The following is a 17237-nucleotide window of genomic DNA, read 5'->3' as shown; positions in this document are numbered from 1 at the left end:
TTTTAGCCTAAAGGTCTGCTACTAAAAGAAGCATTTGGGCTGAGTTTGCGGTGTATGCTTGCAAACGTGAACGTGGCTCCAGGCGGGTATCAGAGGACATTTAGGTTGTAAATGACACCGTTTCAAGTTGAATTTGAACGTCAGGACCTACGGAAACTTGATGACACTACACGAGCAGTATGGGGGCATTTTTTTTTTTTTTTACGTTTTTGTTTTTCAACGTTTAATGACGTGGTCACCAGTTACTTGAATTGTATTGGATTTTGCTGTAACACTGTTTACCCGTGCAACTCTAAAGTGGTTTTGTGGACTGAAAGGCTTTACCCACCCCTCCATCGAAATTCTGTTTGGAAGATAATGAGTCACTTTTTATTTGTTGGTGAACTATCCCTTTAAATATATTGGTGAGCTTATCTATTGACTGACATGTAGGTCTACATTATGAGGAAAAAAGGCAGTGTATCGATTTTGACTCGATTCCACAAACACCATTCTGCTTCCTCAAACTTTCAAGTACTCCAACATGTTTATAATTGTGGCTGTAGAAGTCATCAACATATCTTCAGCTACACCAAAGCTAAAACCTGCAGGGTCCAAACATTTTATAAAATGAAACTATTAGACAGGGTGTAATAAAAGACAACTAATATGTTGGGACAAACATGTAAAATATCTAGTTTCCTATACTTGGAATAACAGTTTAAACTGTTACTTAAAACATCAATTCAAATTTCCCATGATCAATAGATGCGATGTATGGCATATTATGTTACAAACCCATATGTTTGCTTCTTTTTTCCCTTTGGTCAGTAGCAACAACTGCACCACATCAGGTAGGTTGGGTGCTTTCGAGAGCCAAACTGTAGAAAGTGTGCATGCACAGACACACTCCCTCCCGCCACGGAGGGGTTGCAGAATCACCTTTGCATGAAGTCAGCGCCACTGCTGCATGACTTTGGCTGGTCAGCGCAGGGCAGGGAGTCAGACTATGTGTACCTTTGATATGCATGTATGTACGCAAGCAGCAGTAATAGATGGCCTGAAATCCTGGACTCCGTTCCAAAGAAATCCAGACAGAGGTCTGTGTAGAAGCAGCAGGCAGTCTTTGCTTCCTAGCTTTGGTCTCTGAGCTGTTCATTCTTGCTTTGTTATTAAACTCCAGTCGAGTTGCCATGCAAGCTAAATGCTAATCTGCTTCCAGGCACAACATCTGTTTTGCATGTCAAACAGTGTGCAAAGCTTAAATGATTACTTTTGGACTGGAACATATGCATACAGTGCTTTGTTGACCTTGTCCCTCTGGTATTATTGTTTGTCTTTTCATTGAAGGAGCTGATAGTTCCCGTATTTAGTGATAGGCCAGTAGTTGAACCTATCCAGCCCCAGCTTTCTCCAGGTGTGTCCACTGTGAAGATGGAGGCAGCCTACCCAGGTGTCTGTTTCTCTACGCTTTTTATTTTGTGCTAAAGCAGACAAATTTAGGCTGTCTGTCTCACTTGTATTCAAGTTTCTTTATAGTTTATTAGAATCCTAACATGAGCCGTATAGTTTTAGGTTAGTCTCAGCTCAGTGTGAGGATGTGTGATATTTTAACAGTGGCAATAGACGTTTTATAATGTGACTTTATTAGTGGGTTACATTTATAAAACACTACATATTTTATAAAACACTACATATTTTATAAATGTAACCCACTAATAAAGTCTTAACTCATTACAAAGCTTGTTGAAATTGGAATAGAAAAATGCCCCACAATGGTTACAAACAAAAACTTGTCGATACAACCATAAACCATGATTACACGCACACACTTAAACGCATATGTACAAATGGACTTAAGGATGGTGAAACAGTCGTATTACAGTGATATACTGGGATATGTGAGGTGCATGTTCTCAGTACAAATTAATGTTATCAGGCTCAGCAGCTTCGCTCACATTCACTCCATGTTCCTATTTTCCTCAGTCTTCCAGTTTGGATGATTACTGAAGTCCGTTTCCAGGAAAAACGTTCTACTATTACAACCCAACCACTTAGAGTTCAAAGCCATTGTATTGTATTGAGTCCTTCTTTGCATAGCTGTAGCCTTGGTTAAGAACGGTCCTCTGCTCTCATTATGATCAGTGTGTTTTAATCCAAATCTGCTGCAGACTCTGAAGTTTTGCCTCACTATTGGTTGAGCCAAAGGATGGAAGAGTTTAGTTACCTGAACTTTTTGTCCAAGACTTAGATACCTCAACAGTTACCACCAAAAGATTAGGTGTATATTCAAATTGTCAGAGAATTGTACTGAGGAATGATTTTGGTCCCCCCCCCTGAACTTTCAGTTGGCAAAGTCAGTTAGAAAAAAAGTGGCATTACCAACCCCTCTGTAGAACAAAGTTGTGCTGTCATGCACCTTTTTTAGAATGGATATCTTTCACATTTTTGTAAATAGGAAAGTGGTCTCAGACTTTTGGATAAAACCTGCTGCACAGACTTCACCTATATGGACATACTGGCTGTTGAACTAGGTTCTGGTCACTTTTTATGAATATAGACCACCTCCCCTGGCTGCCAACATAAATGCACTGCAGCACTGCTTCACACTGAAAATGAATGGAGAGGAAGCAAGACCTGATCTGTAGATCACTTACAGCAAAATTGGCCCGTGACGACGGAAAGTAGCATAAATTGCAATTCAAAATGCAGACTATACCTATCCAAAAGTCAAAAGGAGCTTCTTTGTATGAAGAGCACATCTGCTGGAGCAGAACAGTCATCCTTTTCTACTTTCTACTTTAATTTTTGAACTTTAATTTGTGAGCCTCTGGGCTCCAGCTCCAGAGTTTATGCACACACCGTAGGCCGAAAGTCATTTTCTTTCAGAAGAAAGTTAGTAACCATATTTTCCAAAAAGGTTGAATGTTAAACTAAACCTTATATGTTGTCAATGCCAATTTTTTGAGGTGCTGAGCTGCCAGTGTCATAATGATGCAGTGGGTACATACACTGATGATGTGGATGTATTCAAAAGTCAATGTGTTATATTTGACAAAGAAAATATGTTTACTATATAGTAAAATATAGATATGATGGACTAAATGTCTGTAACTGTGTGTTTTTGCTTTGGTAGAGGTGGTCGAGAGGAGTTCTCCACCTGCACCAGTGGAGATCCTCCCATCTAACGCAGGCCAGGACATCGCCCCCACCCAGTCAACTGGTAAAAATAAAACATTCCTTATTCTTTATTTTAGTTTCTTACTTCACAGTTTTAAAATGTTATTTTCCCTTCTAGTTTATTTAGTTAAAGTTTTCCCAGCTTTTTGTTAAATCGGATTGGCTAGCTTGCTAAAATGTCAATTGGAAAACTAATAGTAACTTCATTGGAGACTAGAAAAATAAATAAGTCATTATTAGTTCTTAAACTGCTGCTGCATTCATACTTTTATCTCCCTCTTTTCGGTCACAGAAGTGAATGAGTGCCAGATCAACCCTTACATTTGTGGCCAGGGGATTTGTTACAACACCGCTGAGGGCTACATCTGCCACTGTGATGAAGGATACCGCCTGGATGATGCCCAAACCACCTGTGTCGGTGAGGTGTCCATTGGTCACAGTCAGTTGAGGTCAAAGGTCATCTTCTGAAGCTGGCTGGCTTAATTTATACCAACCTGTGTTTGCAGAGATTTTGAAACTTCCACAGTTTTTTGTTTCACAGTATCTGTTCCTCTGTCATGCTAAGATAGGTTTGTGCTATACATAACATTCACAACAGTCCCGTGAAATAAAATGTTATCTGGGCACTAAGGACACAAAGAGATAACTGACACTTGTTAATTGACAATTAGCTGGTAACAGAGTGAACAAGTTGCACATAAAAAAAAAAAGAAGAATGCGCGAACCCAAGCATAAATGATACAACGTGAGGATTCACATATCACCACATATCTGCAGCTGCTGTTAATAGAGCAACAGGCCAGCACAGTTCACCATTCACCAGCTGCCATTGTCAATTTGTCCCACTACAGTTGCATAATGTTCATGACAACATAAAAACCTCAAACTAACCCTCTCTCACTCACTGGTCATAAGTAGCTACAGGACTTCCAACCCATCCAAGTTTTAACCATCCTCAGAAGCCAGGCAGAGCACAGTGTAATTCCTGCATTCCCTTGTCACTCAAAAGAGTGTGCTGCATGCATGTTCAGTGGGCGATCACAAGAATCACACGCTGTGGGGTTATTGACCTCGTACGTGTCCAGCCTTTAGAATTGCACGTCTGATGAAAAATACTTCCATGATAGTTAAAGTACCTTCTGATTGGTGAACTGAACTGAACCTCACATAACACAACCAATAAGACACAGATGCTGTTATTTTCTATCTTTGTATGACAAATGATTTAACTGTTTACCTTTCTTTTATATACTTTAAATGTCTTATTACAAATGATATATGCTGACATTAGTAGCCACAGCTAATAACATATGATGTTCATTTCAGTTTTAACTAATGTTGTATGCTGTGTGCCGTCCAGATTTAGATGAGTGTTTGGAAAGCCCATCTTTGTGCGTTGGCGGTGACTGCAAGAACACAGAGGGCAGTTTCCTGTGTGTGTGTCCATGGGGATTCCTGATTGATGAAGAGGGAACCAGTTGTGTTGGTAAATATTCAAAACTTCTGCTAACTATTCGTATTTTCTCATACATTAACCCTTATATATACACACATATGCAGCACGCACCCAACAGCTGTAGAAGAGACTGATGAAAGTATTTTTAAAGTATTTTTTTTTTTATATTTTTATTAGAAGGTATGGCACAGTAGAACAGGAAGCAATGTCAAATTTACATTGGGTATCTCAAAATCACAGTCCGACAATTAACAATATATAGAGACATTGACACCATAAAAACACTGTGCATCACGATGGATTAAGAGTAAGGTATACAGTCTTCCTCCTAGGATGTTTTTCTTATTTTATGGACCACATGAACGTGGTCATACGAACAATACATTACACAACTCAATGAAAATAATAATAATAATGAAAGATAGATAACTGTAAATTCTATTAAGTAATAATGAAGTGTTAAAGCTGCACAGTATAAATAAATTAAAAGGAAAACAAAAAACAAAAGAAAACACAAAAAAAAAAGAATAAGTAAATGAGTGAATAAAAAGGAAGAAGAAAGAGAGAAAAGAGAGAGAGGGGGGGGGGGTCCGTCAATCAGGGGGCAGAGACTGGAGAGAGTGAAAGAATGTAAGAAAGGGAAGCCACTTACTATAAAATTTGTTAGAGCTACCTTTCACCGAATATCTGATCTTTTCCAGCTTTAGGAAAGACATGGTGTCGTTGAGCCACTGAGTGCTAGAGGGAGCTTTAGTTGACTTCCAGTGAAGAAGAAGGTGGCGTCTTGCCAGTAAAGAAGTGAAAGCTAAAATGTCTAATTGATTAGAAGTAAACCGGTTATGGTTCTCTGGGAGCCCGAATATGGCAACATGGGGGGAGACTTTTATAATCACTGAAAGTATTTTTGACATGGTATCAAAATAGTTCAGCCAAAAACAAGAGAGTAGCGGACAAGAGTAGAACATATGGGTTAAATTGCAGGATGAGGCATGACATTTGTCGCATTTGTCAGTGATACTGGGGTAGATTTGCGACAGTCGCGCTCTAGAAAAGTGGACTCTAAACAGAACTTTAAATTGTATAAGTGTGAGACGAGCGCAGGATGAACTTGTATGAATTTTCTTAAGAGCAGTGTCCCACCAGTCATCCTCCAAATTTAGATCCAGTTCATCTTCCCAGGCAGCCCTAACTTTAGTAACTGGAGAGCAATCAAAAGACAGAAGTTCATTATAAACTTTAGAGATGAGTGATTTTTGAAGTGGATCGTGGTTTAAAAGCACCTCCCATTGTAGGATCGGCGGCGAGGAGGGAAAAAATGGAAACAAAGCTTTAGCGCAGTGTCTAATTTGAAAGTAACGAAAAAGATGAGAAGTTGGGAGATGAAATTCTCCTGAGAGATTTGTAAAGCTGCGAAAAATACCATCCTTGTAAAGATCTTTAAAACATTTCAGGCCTCTATTATGCCATGTGAGAAAGGTTGAATCTGTAAGTGGAGGTCGAAATAAATGATTGTTCAGTAAAGGAGCTAAAGTAGATGTTGATTTAAATTTGAAGTGTTTTCTAAACTGATACCAAATTTTAAGTGTGGAGTGAACCACTTGATTATTTGTGAAGCCTGAGAGGTTGGATGGAAAAGAAGAGGGAAGTAGAGCAGGTAAGGAGGATGAAACACATGACTGTGCCTCTAGGTGGCACCATGGCAGATTCACTGACTTGAACCAAAATGAAATTTTTTGAATGTGTGTCGCCCAATAATACAGTTGAAAATTTGGAAGTGCTAATCCGCCATTGAATTTACATCTCTGAAGTGTGGATTTGCGGATCCTAGGAGCTTTTCCACACCACAAGAAGTCAGAAATAGTCTGATCGATTGTTTTAAAAAACTGCTTTGGCAGGAAAAGTGGGAGACAATGGAACAAAAAAAGAAATTTGGGCAGAATGTTCATTTTAACCGCGTTAATTCTTCCAATTAACGAGAGAGGCAAACTCTTCCATCTTTGGAGGTCAGACTTAATTTTAGACATTAAAAGTGAGAAATTAGCAGAAAAAGGAGAGTTTAACGTTCTGGTTAAGTTGATCCCGAGATACTTAAAGCCAGAAAGGCTCATTTTGAAAGGGACATCTGATTGTGTGAGCTGTGATGCTGAAGCATTGACAGGATAGCATTCGCTTTTAGAAGTATTCACTTTATAGCCTGAGAAAGAACCAAATCTCTGGAAAGCAGATACGATTGTGGGAATCGAAAGGACAGGATCTGAGACATACAACAATAAGTCATCAGCATAAAGTGACAATTTAAATTCTGTGCCCAATCGTGAGATCCCAGTAAAAGTGGAGGAGGACCTCAGAAAGATCGACAGGGGCTCTATAGCTAGCGCAAAGAATAGAGGAGATAGGGGACACCCCTGTCTGGTGCCACGGGTTAGAGTAAAAAAATTGGACTGAATGCCATTAGTGGAAATGTTTGCTTGTGGTGATGTGTAAAGGAGACGTATCCACGAAATGAACCCATTACCCAGTCCAAACTTCTTTAGTACAGTAAATAAATAGTCCCATTAAACCCTATCGAATGCTTTTTCAGCATCGACTGAGATCACTACCTCAGGTGTTGTTGTGGCAGTTTTAGAATAAATAATATTTAGGAGTGTTCGGACGTTAAACAATAACTGTCGCCCCTTAACAAATCCGGTTTGCTCATGTGAGACAATAGTTGGTACAATGTTCTCCAGGCGATAGGCCAAAGCTTTAGCAAGAATCTTAGCATCTACATTTATCAATGAAAGAGGTCTGTATGAGCCGCAGAGATTCGGATCCTTATCTTTTTTTAAGAGGAGACTTATGGAGGCTTGCCTTAAAGTGGGAGGGAGAGTGCAATGTTCAAGTGATTCCTTATAAACAGCATGTAGCAAAGGGGACAATTTATCCTGAAATCTCTTAAAAAAATTCCACTGGAAATCCATCAGGGCCAGGAGCATTGTTATTTTGCATACCTCTCACAGCGAAAGTGATTTCTTCTACTGTTAATGGTGAGTCAAGTTCTTTTGCAGCATCTGAGCTTATCACAGGGAAGATGAGGCTATCTAGGAATAAATTCAATTCAGTGGTGTCGGGTGGAGATTCAGACTTATATAAAGAGGGATAGAATGAGTGAAAGACCAAATTAATGGTGGTGGGGTCCTTATGCAATGAGCCAGATGAATCTTTTATTTGAGGGATCATACGTGAAGCAGCTTGGCGGCGTAGCTGATGAGCCAGAAGACGACTTGCCTTGTCACCATGTTCATAATATGTGGAGCGTGATCGTAAAAGAAGTCACTCTGCATCGCTAGTGGTGATGAGATCAAATTCAGTCTGTAAATCGACACGCTGTTTAAGTAAACTGGGAGAGGGGCAAGTAGCGAGTTGTTGGTCCAATTTGGTGATATTGATAGAGATTTCTTGCAATTTGGCTTTACGGGACTTATTGGGCAGAGTAAGAAATAATTTGTCCCCTCAAGTATGCTTTTACTGATTCCCACAGCAGTGAACATGAAACTGGTTCCATATCATTTTGATTTAGAGAGATATAATCATCTATTTTAGTTGTGATAAATTTGGTGAACTTATCATCTGAGAGAAGTAATGTATTAAACCTCCAAGGTGTTGAGTACCGGGGTTGTGAAGAGAACTGAATATCTAAAGAAAGAGGGGCATGGTCAGAAATAACAATAGGATGATAATTAACAGACAGTACTTGTGGAATTAGTTTAGCATCAATAAAATAATAATCAATCCGAGAGAAAGATTGATGCATCTGAGAAAAGAAGGAATATTCCTTGTTATGAGGGTTATTAAATCTCCAAGGATCAGTGCAACTGTTCCTGGACACAAAATCTGAAAGTGACCTCGCCATTAAAGAAGGAGTCAGAGTACGTGGGTTGGAGCGGTCTAAGTTGGGATCAATTACACAGTTCATGTCCCCGCCAATTATGAGGAGGCTGTTGTTCAATGAGGGAAGACGTTCAAATAGCTTATTCATAAAGTGTGGATCATCGAAATTGGGGGTATATATGTTAACTAATAAAATGGGAATATGGAATAACGTACCTGCAACAATTAAGTATCTGCCGTTTTTGTCTGATATCACCTTAGAAGCTGAAAACTGGATTGACTTACCAATTAAAATAGCGACCCCTCTAACCTTAGAGTTGAAATTAGAGTGAAACACCTCAGAAACCCAGGGACATTTAAGTCTGACCTGATCTTTAGTACGCATGTGGGTTTCCTGCAGGAACACTAAGTCCGCTTTAAGACGTTTCAAATGAGCAAATATCTTTGATCTCTTAATTGGACTCCCCATACCTTTAATATTCCAGCTCAAGAGTCTCACAGAGGATCCAGTGAGTGGGACATCAGAAGTATTAGTATTGGTGGCCATATGTTAAATCCCTAGAGATAGAAATAGACTGAATGCGGATCCCCAAGGAAGGAAGAAGGAGAAAAAGGGAGAAGAAGAGAAAGACAAAAGAAAGAAAAAATACACAAAAACACAAAAAAAACAAAACACACACATTGAACCACCCCCCCACCCCCCAACTGCACTTACAACGTCCCCATCCCCAAACGATGGAGAACCCAGTGCTAACTCCACAAGGAGTCAGATCCCTAAAGCGAACACTTTCGGCTTTATGCATAACTATCAAGCTTCGGGTTAAGCTCCTGCAAGTCTAGCAACATTTGACAAGAAGGTACAGCCAATCAAGACCAAGTTAAACTGAAAACCACATACTGTGTGTTTATGAAAATAAGAGGAAACAGATTAACTGAAAAAAGTAATAAATGTCAATATGAACTGTCACTGCTTCCTCACCGGTGTGTATCACCTCACGGTTCTCTTACAAGTTGAGCGACCTGATGAATGCGCTGGCCTCCTCCGCAGAGTCAAACCTCTTCTCCGCACCGTTGTGTGTGATCCGGAGCCGCGCCGGGTAGAGCTGACCGTAGCGGATCCCTGGTATCTCGGCGACGAACATCATTAAAGGCGGCTCGGGCACGAGCCGTCTTCGGGGTGTGATCGGGAAAAACTGAGAAATTCAGCTCTCCAACCTTGATCCGCTGCTGGGTTCTGGCTCGGCGCAATATGTCCACACAGTCTGTATGATAGTGAAGACGAGCGATTATGGGGCAAGGGCGCTCTCCCGGCTTCGGCTTCGGCTGGAGGGTACGATGTGCACGGTCCACGAGTGGCTCTTTCTCCAGATCAAAAGCCTCCTTGAGCAGAGAGGAAACATCCGCAGCAGCAGAAAAAGTGGAAAAATCTTCGGGAATTCCCACTAACCGTATGTTATTGCGCCGCGATCTCGCCTCCAGATCTTCGCATTTATTGTCCAGTCTTGCCAGCTCAGTTGTCAGGTGCTCCACTTTAGCCTGTATGGTAACAATGTCATCGGTGCAGCAGGAAAGCGATGTTTCCATTTCACCTACGGTGTTCTTCAGAGTGCGCACCTCAGACTGGATGTTTTCAATGCTGCTGGATAACTCCGATTTTACTGCCTGTAGTTCAGTCTTGATGTTGGATAAGGTCTCGGCCGAGGCAGCCTGAAGTTCAGCTCTGAAAATAGCTGCCATTTCAACACGGAGTGACGATAGCAGCTCGGCCTTGAAGTCGTGTGATGGAGCCCCACCTGTGGCCTCGACCAGGCCGGAGGGGGGATCACTACGAGGCGGGGATGCAGTGTGCGAAGCAGGCCGCGGCGGTTGTACTTGTGGTTTGGTTTTTTGAGGCATTTTGGTCGGCGGAAAGACGGCGTTAAATTTAGATTATGGAGGTGGGGAAAACCCACACCGAAAAAAGATGGAAAAGGTGTACCTAAAATAGATTTTTAAAAAGTTGTTGCAGGAGCCCTGAGAAACACGTCCTACTCCATTAGCTGCAACACCAAAGTTCATCAATCAGTACTTTAATTAATTTAGTAAGTGTTGAGATAATTGTCTAACTGCCATTAAATGAAATTAAACGTGATGAGGATGTACATGTCACTGTTTTGAGGTTTAATTTGAACTCCTGTTACAAACAAAAAAACGAAAACACAAATGTAATTATAAGAGTTATTCAATAGACCTTTCCTTCAACTGGAAATTAACAAGACTTAGTAATTTTCTTTTTCTGTGAGCCTTACCAGTTTTGGGCAAAACATTTTCCATTTTATTCTTTGTCGTTTTCATGAAAAATTGAAAAAACAAAAAATACACAAAAATACCGTCATGAAATGGAATCATAAAAAAAATTATTTTCTAATATTGGTATGAATGATAGATTCAAAACCTTTACATCAATTGTTGTCTTAGAGAGAAAATTCTCATCTGTGTGGTTCCAAGTTTTGAACAGGGTTCCGTGGGACTGCGATGCTCAAACAATAGTGTAGTGTTATGATGAATTTGCACATGTTATGAAGGTTCTCCAGATCGTATCAAAACAAATTCAGATAATGTAATTATCTAATCACTAATAAATCAGACGCCATACATTCTGTACCTTCCCTTCTCTACTTCGAAAGAAAATAAAGATAACAACCTGGTACAATAAAAAATCATATTTGTAGTATTTTTTACTATTTATTGATTTTAAATACAAGATTTATAGACTTATATTTTCTAGGAGGAAATTTCTCATTCTGATCTCATCTTGTAAGAGACCTGGAGTTGATGAGGCAAAGACTTGTGAGCGCTGGTCTGTAAGGGTTAGCTTTTAGCCTAGCTTTTAGTCTAGCATGTAGTTGTACACAATATCTATGGGGTACCCTAGCATCTCCAGGGCGATAAAAGTGTTGAAACTGAACTTCATGCTGGCGGAAATGTAAACATAGGCTTTCCAGCCTTACTGCTGTAAATCGTTGCTCTGACCTGTAATCTAACCGGACCACAGACGTTAAGAAAAGTTTATAGAAAAAAGCCAATTTTTTGCTGTTTTTCAGTTCAGAGTGGAATTATGGCCTCTGTCTGTGATAATTACTAAAGGTAAGCATCTCTCTGAGATGGGGGGGAAGGAAGTAAAGATAATGAGTTGAGCACGGGTGCCAGGCGGCATTGCATGTTGACCCCTTCAGTCAGTTCATTCTGAATAATTGGCAGTGATACACATATTTGTCATTAGAAGTAGTTTGTTTTGGAAGAACAGCATCCTTGTTTTTGAATCCATTTAGAAATTTATGTTTTATGATATGAGATTCAGTGTAGGTCAGCTGCATGTCACAGGGTCTAGTGTCCACATCCTGGCTCAGTGATGCCTGAGGACATGCCAGGAATGTTAGATATGATATAAGTTAGGGTTTGTACAACTAAATCATGTTAAAGGGTGCAGTGTCACCCTGTGCTGATTATCTGTCCAAATAATAATAATCGGAAATATAGAAGATGTTTGATATTTAAGTTAATCGGCTCCAACAGAAAGAGCACGAGAGAGCGAGCTGACCGGGGAGCAACACCAACTGGATGTTGCATACTCATAAAGCCGCTTGCTGCTTGTTTTCTTCTTTTTTTTTACTCCAAAGCAGAATACACTACGTCGGTCCTCCTCCAGGTTTCTTTTTCTTCTGAAGTCACGTTTAATCACTTGTGTTCCACACTCCTTTTCAGAAGGTGGCGGTAATGTACCTAAAAGTTGTTGCCAACCGCCATAAAAAATGAAGAAGAGTTTCTGGGAGATTTCAAGTCTTTTAAATGTAATTTTTTCTTTACATCGGTGGTCTCCCAATTGTTTTTTAATTGGACAAAAATTGAAGATCTTCTAGTTTGAAGCAGCCCTAAGAGACTACTTCTCAGCAGAAGGTACCATTGTACCTGAGTATGATGATAATAAAGATCTTGTATCTTGGATTTTCAGGAAGCAATAATCACTACTGAATTAGCACTAATAACCCATAACTGTTCCCAGTAACATGATTTACATCTAAAGTTGTTTTTTTTATGTACAAAAAATCTTTTTGAAAAAATACTTTCTGCCAATCAAGCAGTCAAGATACAAGTATGTTCGATGGATATGGACAGATTGATAAGGATACTATGTATGGTATGTACAGCCGCAGCCTCTGTAGGGGTGGGAATTGGCAAAAATGTGATGATTCGATAGTACTGCGATATTTGGGCCACGATTCAATATTTTTGCGATTCTTAACATATTGCGATACAGCAAGTATTGCGATTTGATTCTGCTATATATTGCGATTCATGTCCCCCATATTATTCAAAGGCATTACAAAAAATAAGACTGCTCAACTCACTTCAAATGTCACATTTAATTCTGTGAACAACATTGTCTTCTACACATTAACTGAAGTGCAAAAACTAAGAAAGGGTATTGCAAAAACTTTGTCCTTGAACATTCAGGACACAGGACCTTTGTAATTATTTTCTGAATAGGAGACCTCTCACATGAACGCTGAGCTCCCAGCACATAACTTAAAATTATTTAAATACAATACATTAACATAAAGCAGACATAATACAGTAACATAAACCTGAGAATAATCATATAAATAAGAGTAACTAAACAGCTTCAATCAAATTGAGAAAAATAAACAAAAATGTGTACTGCTAGATTCCAGTCCAGTTGGCTGCAAGGTCATGACCCAAAATGTTAAATTCATTTGGGAATATTAGCATTTTTGTTCAGAAAAAGGAGTTGGTCAACATGCTCAGATGTTAAAGTGCTCCTCTTGGCCGGTACTATATCTCCTGCAGTGGAAAACATCCTTTCAGCAGCCACACTAGTGCCTGGAATGCTCAGTTATCTTTTAAACTCTGAAATTCTCTTTGTCATGCTTTGCCAGCCAGGGGCTGTTACATATATAATTAAATACTGCAAAAATTGTAAATAAAGTATTTAAAAAAAAATATATATATTGCAATACTTTGTGCTACTGTATCGATATAATTGCGTGCGCAAAATATTGCGATACTGAACAGAATCGATTTTTTCCCCCACCACTAAGCCTCTGATGCTGGTCAGTATTCGGTCAAATACTTAGGCAAACATCAGCTCAGCACTCTAAGTGCAAACTAATAGAATTAGAAGTCTATGGAATTTTGGACGACACCAGCCACCACACTGTTAAGCAGCGTCTGCACCACCCTCCTCCCTACTCCGCCCCCTTATTGGGATATAAATATGAGGCAGTCTGTCATTACGTGGTTTCCTGAGATTTCAACGCAGTTTTTCCCCACCCACCAAAATGATACTGAATTAGGACCGTGAGGGCAAACAGGCCTGATGGTTATTTCATCTGAACTCTCCTACCCTCAGCTGTGGAGGGATCAGGGATTTTTTGTAAGGCATATGCATGCTGAAAAACAACCAAAATAGTTTAATTCAAAAACAGGCTAAAGAGCAGGAATGTTTTGACATATTTTTGAATTCTTAAAAAGAGTTATTACACTGTGGGTCAAACTCAACCAAGCAGATTGTCCTACCATAAATATTTAACTGCTGAACCTGCCGTCACTGGTGCTGTTATCACAAAGAGTTATAGTACTGTAAAGTTTCACTACAGTCTTAACGTCATATTTCCAAAGAAAGCTTAGATATACTGCATTCAGGGGCAGATAACTTTTTTTCTATCAAGGATAACCAATTTCAATTTGATTTCAAATGAGTTTTATTTTCAAAATGATTAAATTATAATACTGTACTTTTGTAGAGATGATACCATATTAATGTTAAATGTTTGTACCTGGGATTGGACCACAAAATTACACACATTGAAAAGAAAATGCACGGCGCCCCCCTGGTATCATGTGAAGAAATTTTTTTAAAAATCAGTTCCCTCAGTTTAACAAACTGTTCCCTCAGTTTAACTAATCCATGCCCTCGGTTTAACTAATCCATGACCTCAATTTAATAATCTGTGCCCTCAGTTTAGCTAATGAAGTCCTTCTGCATGCAGAAAGGGGATATCCTTACAGGCGTGGCTCCTGCCACGTACTGTTAACTAAATCCAGTTTATCCACTTAAGGTCAGAATTAACGCTATATTGTGTTGTGTCACATGTTTAACCGAGAAACATTGTGTTTGTTAAACTGAGGGAACAGATTTAACTTATTAAACTTATTTGTATTTAATGAGAACATAAATAGAATATGCCAGATGCATCTGAGAGTAAAACACAATAGAAACATAACAGTATAAGAGCTGTAGTTACCTACAGTCATGATATTTACAAATTTCCTCAAGTCCTCATGTTCACATAACCTTGTATCACCCAATTGCATATGCAATGGAACAGGGTGTAAACAGGTTTCAACTCAGACATTTTGGTTTTCATGTGTGTAGCCACATATGAAGGGAAGGGACTGTTGTTGTGTTTCGTCCCTGATGTGATATTTCCATTACATCACTAATAGCTTTTGGCTGTGATGAGCCAATAGGAGAGGTTTTGTTGGTTATGCTTAAGGGTCATTTAAATGTTTACAACATCCTTCACAGGCAATCATTTAATTACCTCTAGAGTTTGTACTTGTTGTTGTGTCAATGTGTCAATTGCTATTTTTTATATTGTATTTATTATTCATGTAAACCCCAGACATGTTAGATAAAACAACACAACTTACTTTCCTTTTTTTATACTTTTCTAATGCAATGGCAGGACGTGCTTGTGTTTAGCAAGGTGTCTGATGTCTTATGAAAACAAGGATCCTGCTATGCTTGTTTTAGCCAAAACAACTTGCTAAAACAAATCCTCACCTCTGGTAGTGACATGCATGTTACAAACATGTCTAGTTTGATGCTGCCTGTTTGTCTGCTTTATCCCAGGGAATGTTCTGCTGTGCTCTTCAGTTTTTCAGTTTCTTGTAACTTTATTCAAGTCATCTGCTCTGAGCCAGTTCTATGACACTATTTTGGGGTTCCCTTATTTTAATCTTAATCCCTGCTATGCAGACTACAAACAGTTTAAATTAGCAGTACAACTGACAACTGTTGCTTGATTAAAAAGCTTTTTAACTGGGGTCTTCCTAGAGGTGGCGGTCTTAATTTTTACTAACAGGTGTTGTGAAGGGCAGCATTTATCAGATTACAATCAGAGCTAAATTAATAACTAAATCAAAGTTAAAGTCATGTTTATTTAAAAATAATATCTTGATTTCTGCAACTATCTGAATATGGGTTTAATCAACTCTTTCTGATTACAAATGGTCCTTTAGTTTCCAAAACCAGGATTAATTATAAAAATTAACTATTTCTCTACAATATGCTCTGATTTACTGATCACCTGATCTCATATTCTTCCCCACGCCACTGAGGTTATTCTTGCAACAACTCTCAGTCTTAAAACCGATAAGGACCAGATCTTCTTGGTATCTCCCCCCAAGCTCTGAAATAGCCTTAAATCTAATTTAGAATAGTACCCTTTTATTATCTAGCATTTAATTCAACCTGCATTTTTCCTAATGATTCATATCCAGCTTATTTTATATGTATTTATTTGTGTTGATTTCTCTTACGTTTATTAATCTTAGTATTTTCAAGATTTCCACTGCTCTCATTCCTGGCTATGTGTGAAAGAATTATTTTTGAAAGATTTCATATATTTTTTTCAGAAATCGATGAATGCATAGACACAACAGTGTGCCCCTCTGGCATCTGTTTCAATGTGCCAGGGAGTTACAACTGTGGTTCTTGTCCTGATGGCTTTGTGGCACAGGGAGGCCGGTGTGCAGGTAGGTCTAACACTTTGTATGCACCATGCAGTATGTGTGTATGTGTACAGTGATTTCAGAGACATTCAGACACAAGTTTTCAGACACATTCACTGTCTACACTTGTAATAAAACGTAATGATTTACTTTTGAGTGGGAAAACTACAATTTTTTGTCTATACAAAACCAATATGATGACGAAGAGATAGCAATGAAAGACAACAAATAATTTAAGAATTATAACTAAAATCTGTTTATTACAGAAATGATTAGCCCCATTTCTGTGCACCCCATATACTGGTCAGCCACACCCTGTTTGATGAAATTACCCTTTTGGTAAAATTAAATCGACTGGACTTAGTTAGGACACTTTCTTAAGCCACTGAATGTGAGTGGACCTTATTGCAATGCATATCTTCCTTTGATTCAAATCATAAATGCATTTTTAACAAAGTTGGACTGAACATGGGAGAAATAGGTTTAAACTGGTTCTTCTCAGTGCCGTACTTATATCACATCTAAACACACAAGTCCACCCCCACTATAATTCGACTATAGATATAATACAGATATTTGTTTATCTCTATCCCCTCAGTTAAAAGGAATGTCCAATATGTTACTTGCACATTAAACTGAATGTACCATTCTTGGAATAATTAGATTACATCGAAACCACATGGTGTGTGATTTTTTTGCCATCAACACATACAGAAATTAGGTCAGGAAACACATGCATAATAAAAAATCACCAGTAAAGCAGTAATACCACTGATTCATTCCAAAGAACACACAGTATGGGCCTACATTTTCCTGGAAGTGATGTTATTTCTACCAAAAACCAAAGGTGTTCCCATTTCTCCTTTTTCAGTAGTTTACTGCTGCTTTTATCCCACTTGACACAGCATTAGCTGTGAGGTTTTGACTGCATGCTACCACATCATGCATGCCAGGC

The 17237-nt window shown here is 38.9% G+C and overlaps 1 protein-coding gene across 1 annotated transcript in view; it reads left to right on the top strand.

The window, feature by feature from the left end:
- ltbp1 (latent transforming growth factor beta binding protein 1) overlaps positions 1-17237 on the top strand; it is a 118446-nt gene that overhangs the window by 77177 nt on the left and 24032 nt on the right. Inside the window, exons 13-16 of the mRNA XM_061086924.1 lie at positions 3116-3202; positions 3452-3577; positions 4520-4645; positions 16187-16306. Coding sequence (XP_060942907.1) covers positions 3116-3202; positions 3452-3577; positions 4520-4645; positions 16187-16306 — 459 coding nt within the window. The remainder of the gene's footprint in view (positions 1-3115; positions 3203-3451; positions 3578-4519; positions 4646-16186; positions 16307-17237) is intronic.

This window comes from Limanda limanda, chromosome 15 (assembly GCF_963576545.1).
Source record: "Limanda limanda chromosome 15, fLimLim1.1, whole genome shotgun sequence".
NCBI classification, from domain to species: domain Eukaryota; kingdom Metazoa; phylum Chordata; class Actinopteri; order Pleuronectiformes; family Pleuronectidae; genus Limanda; species Limanda limanda.
The sequence above is the reverse complement of the archived record's forward strand: the minus strand, read 5'-3'. Positions and strand labels throughout refer to the sequence as shown.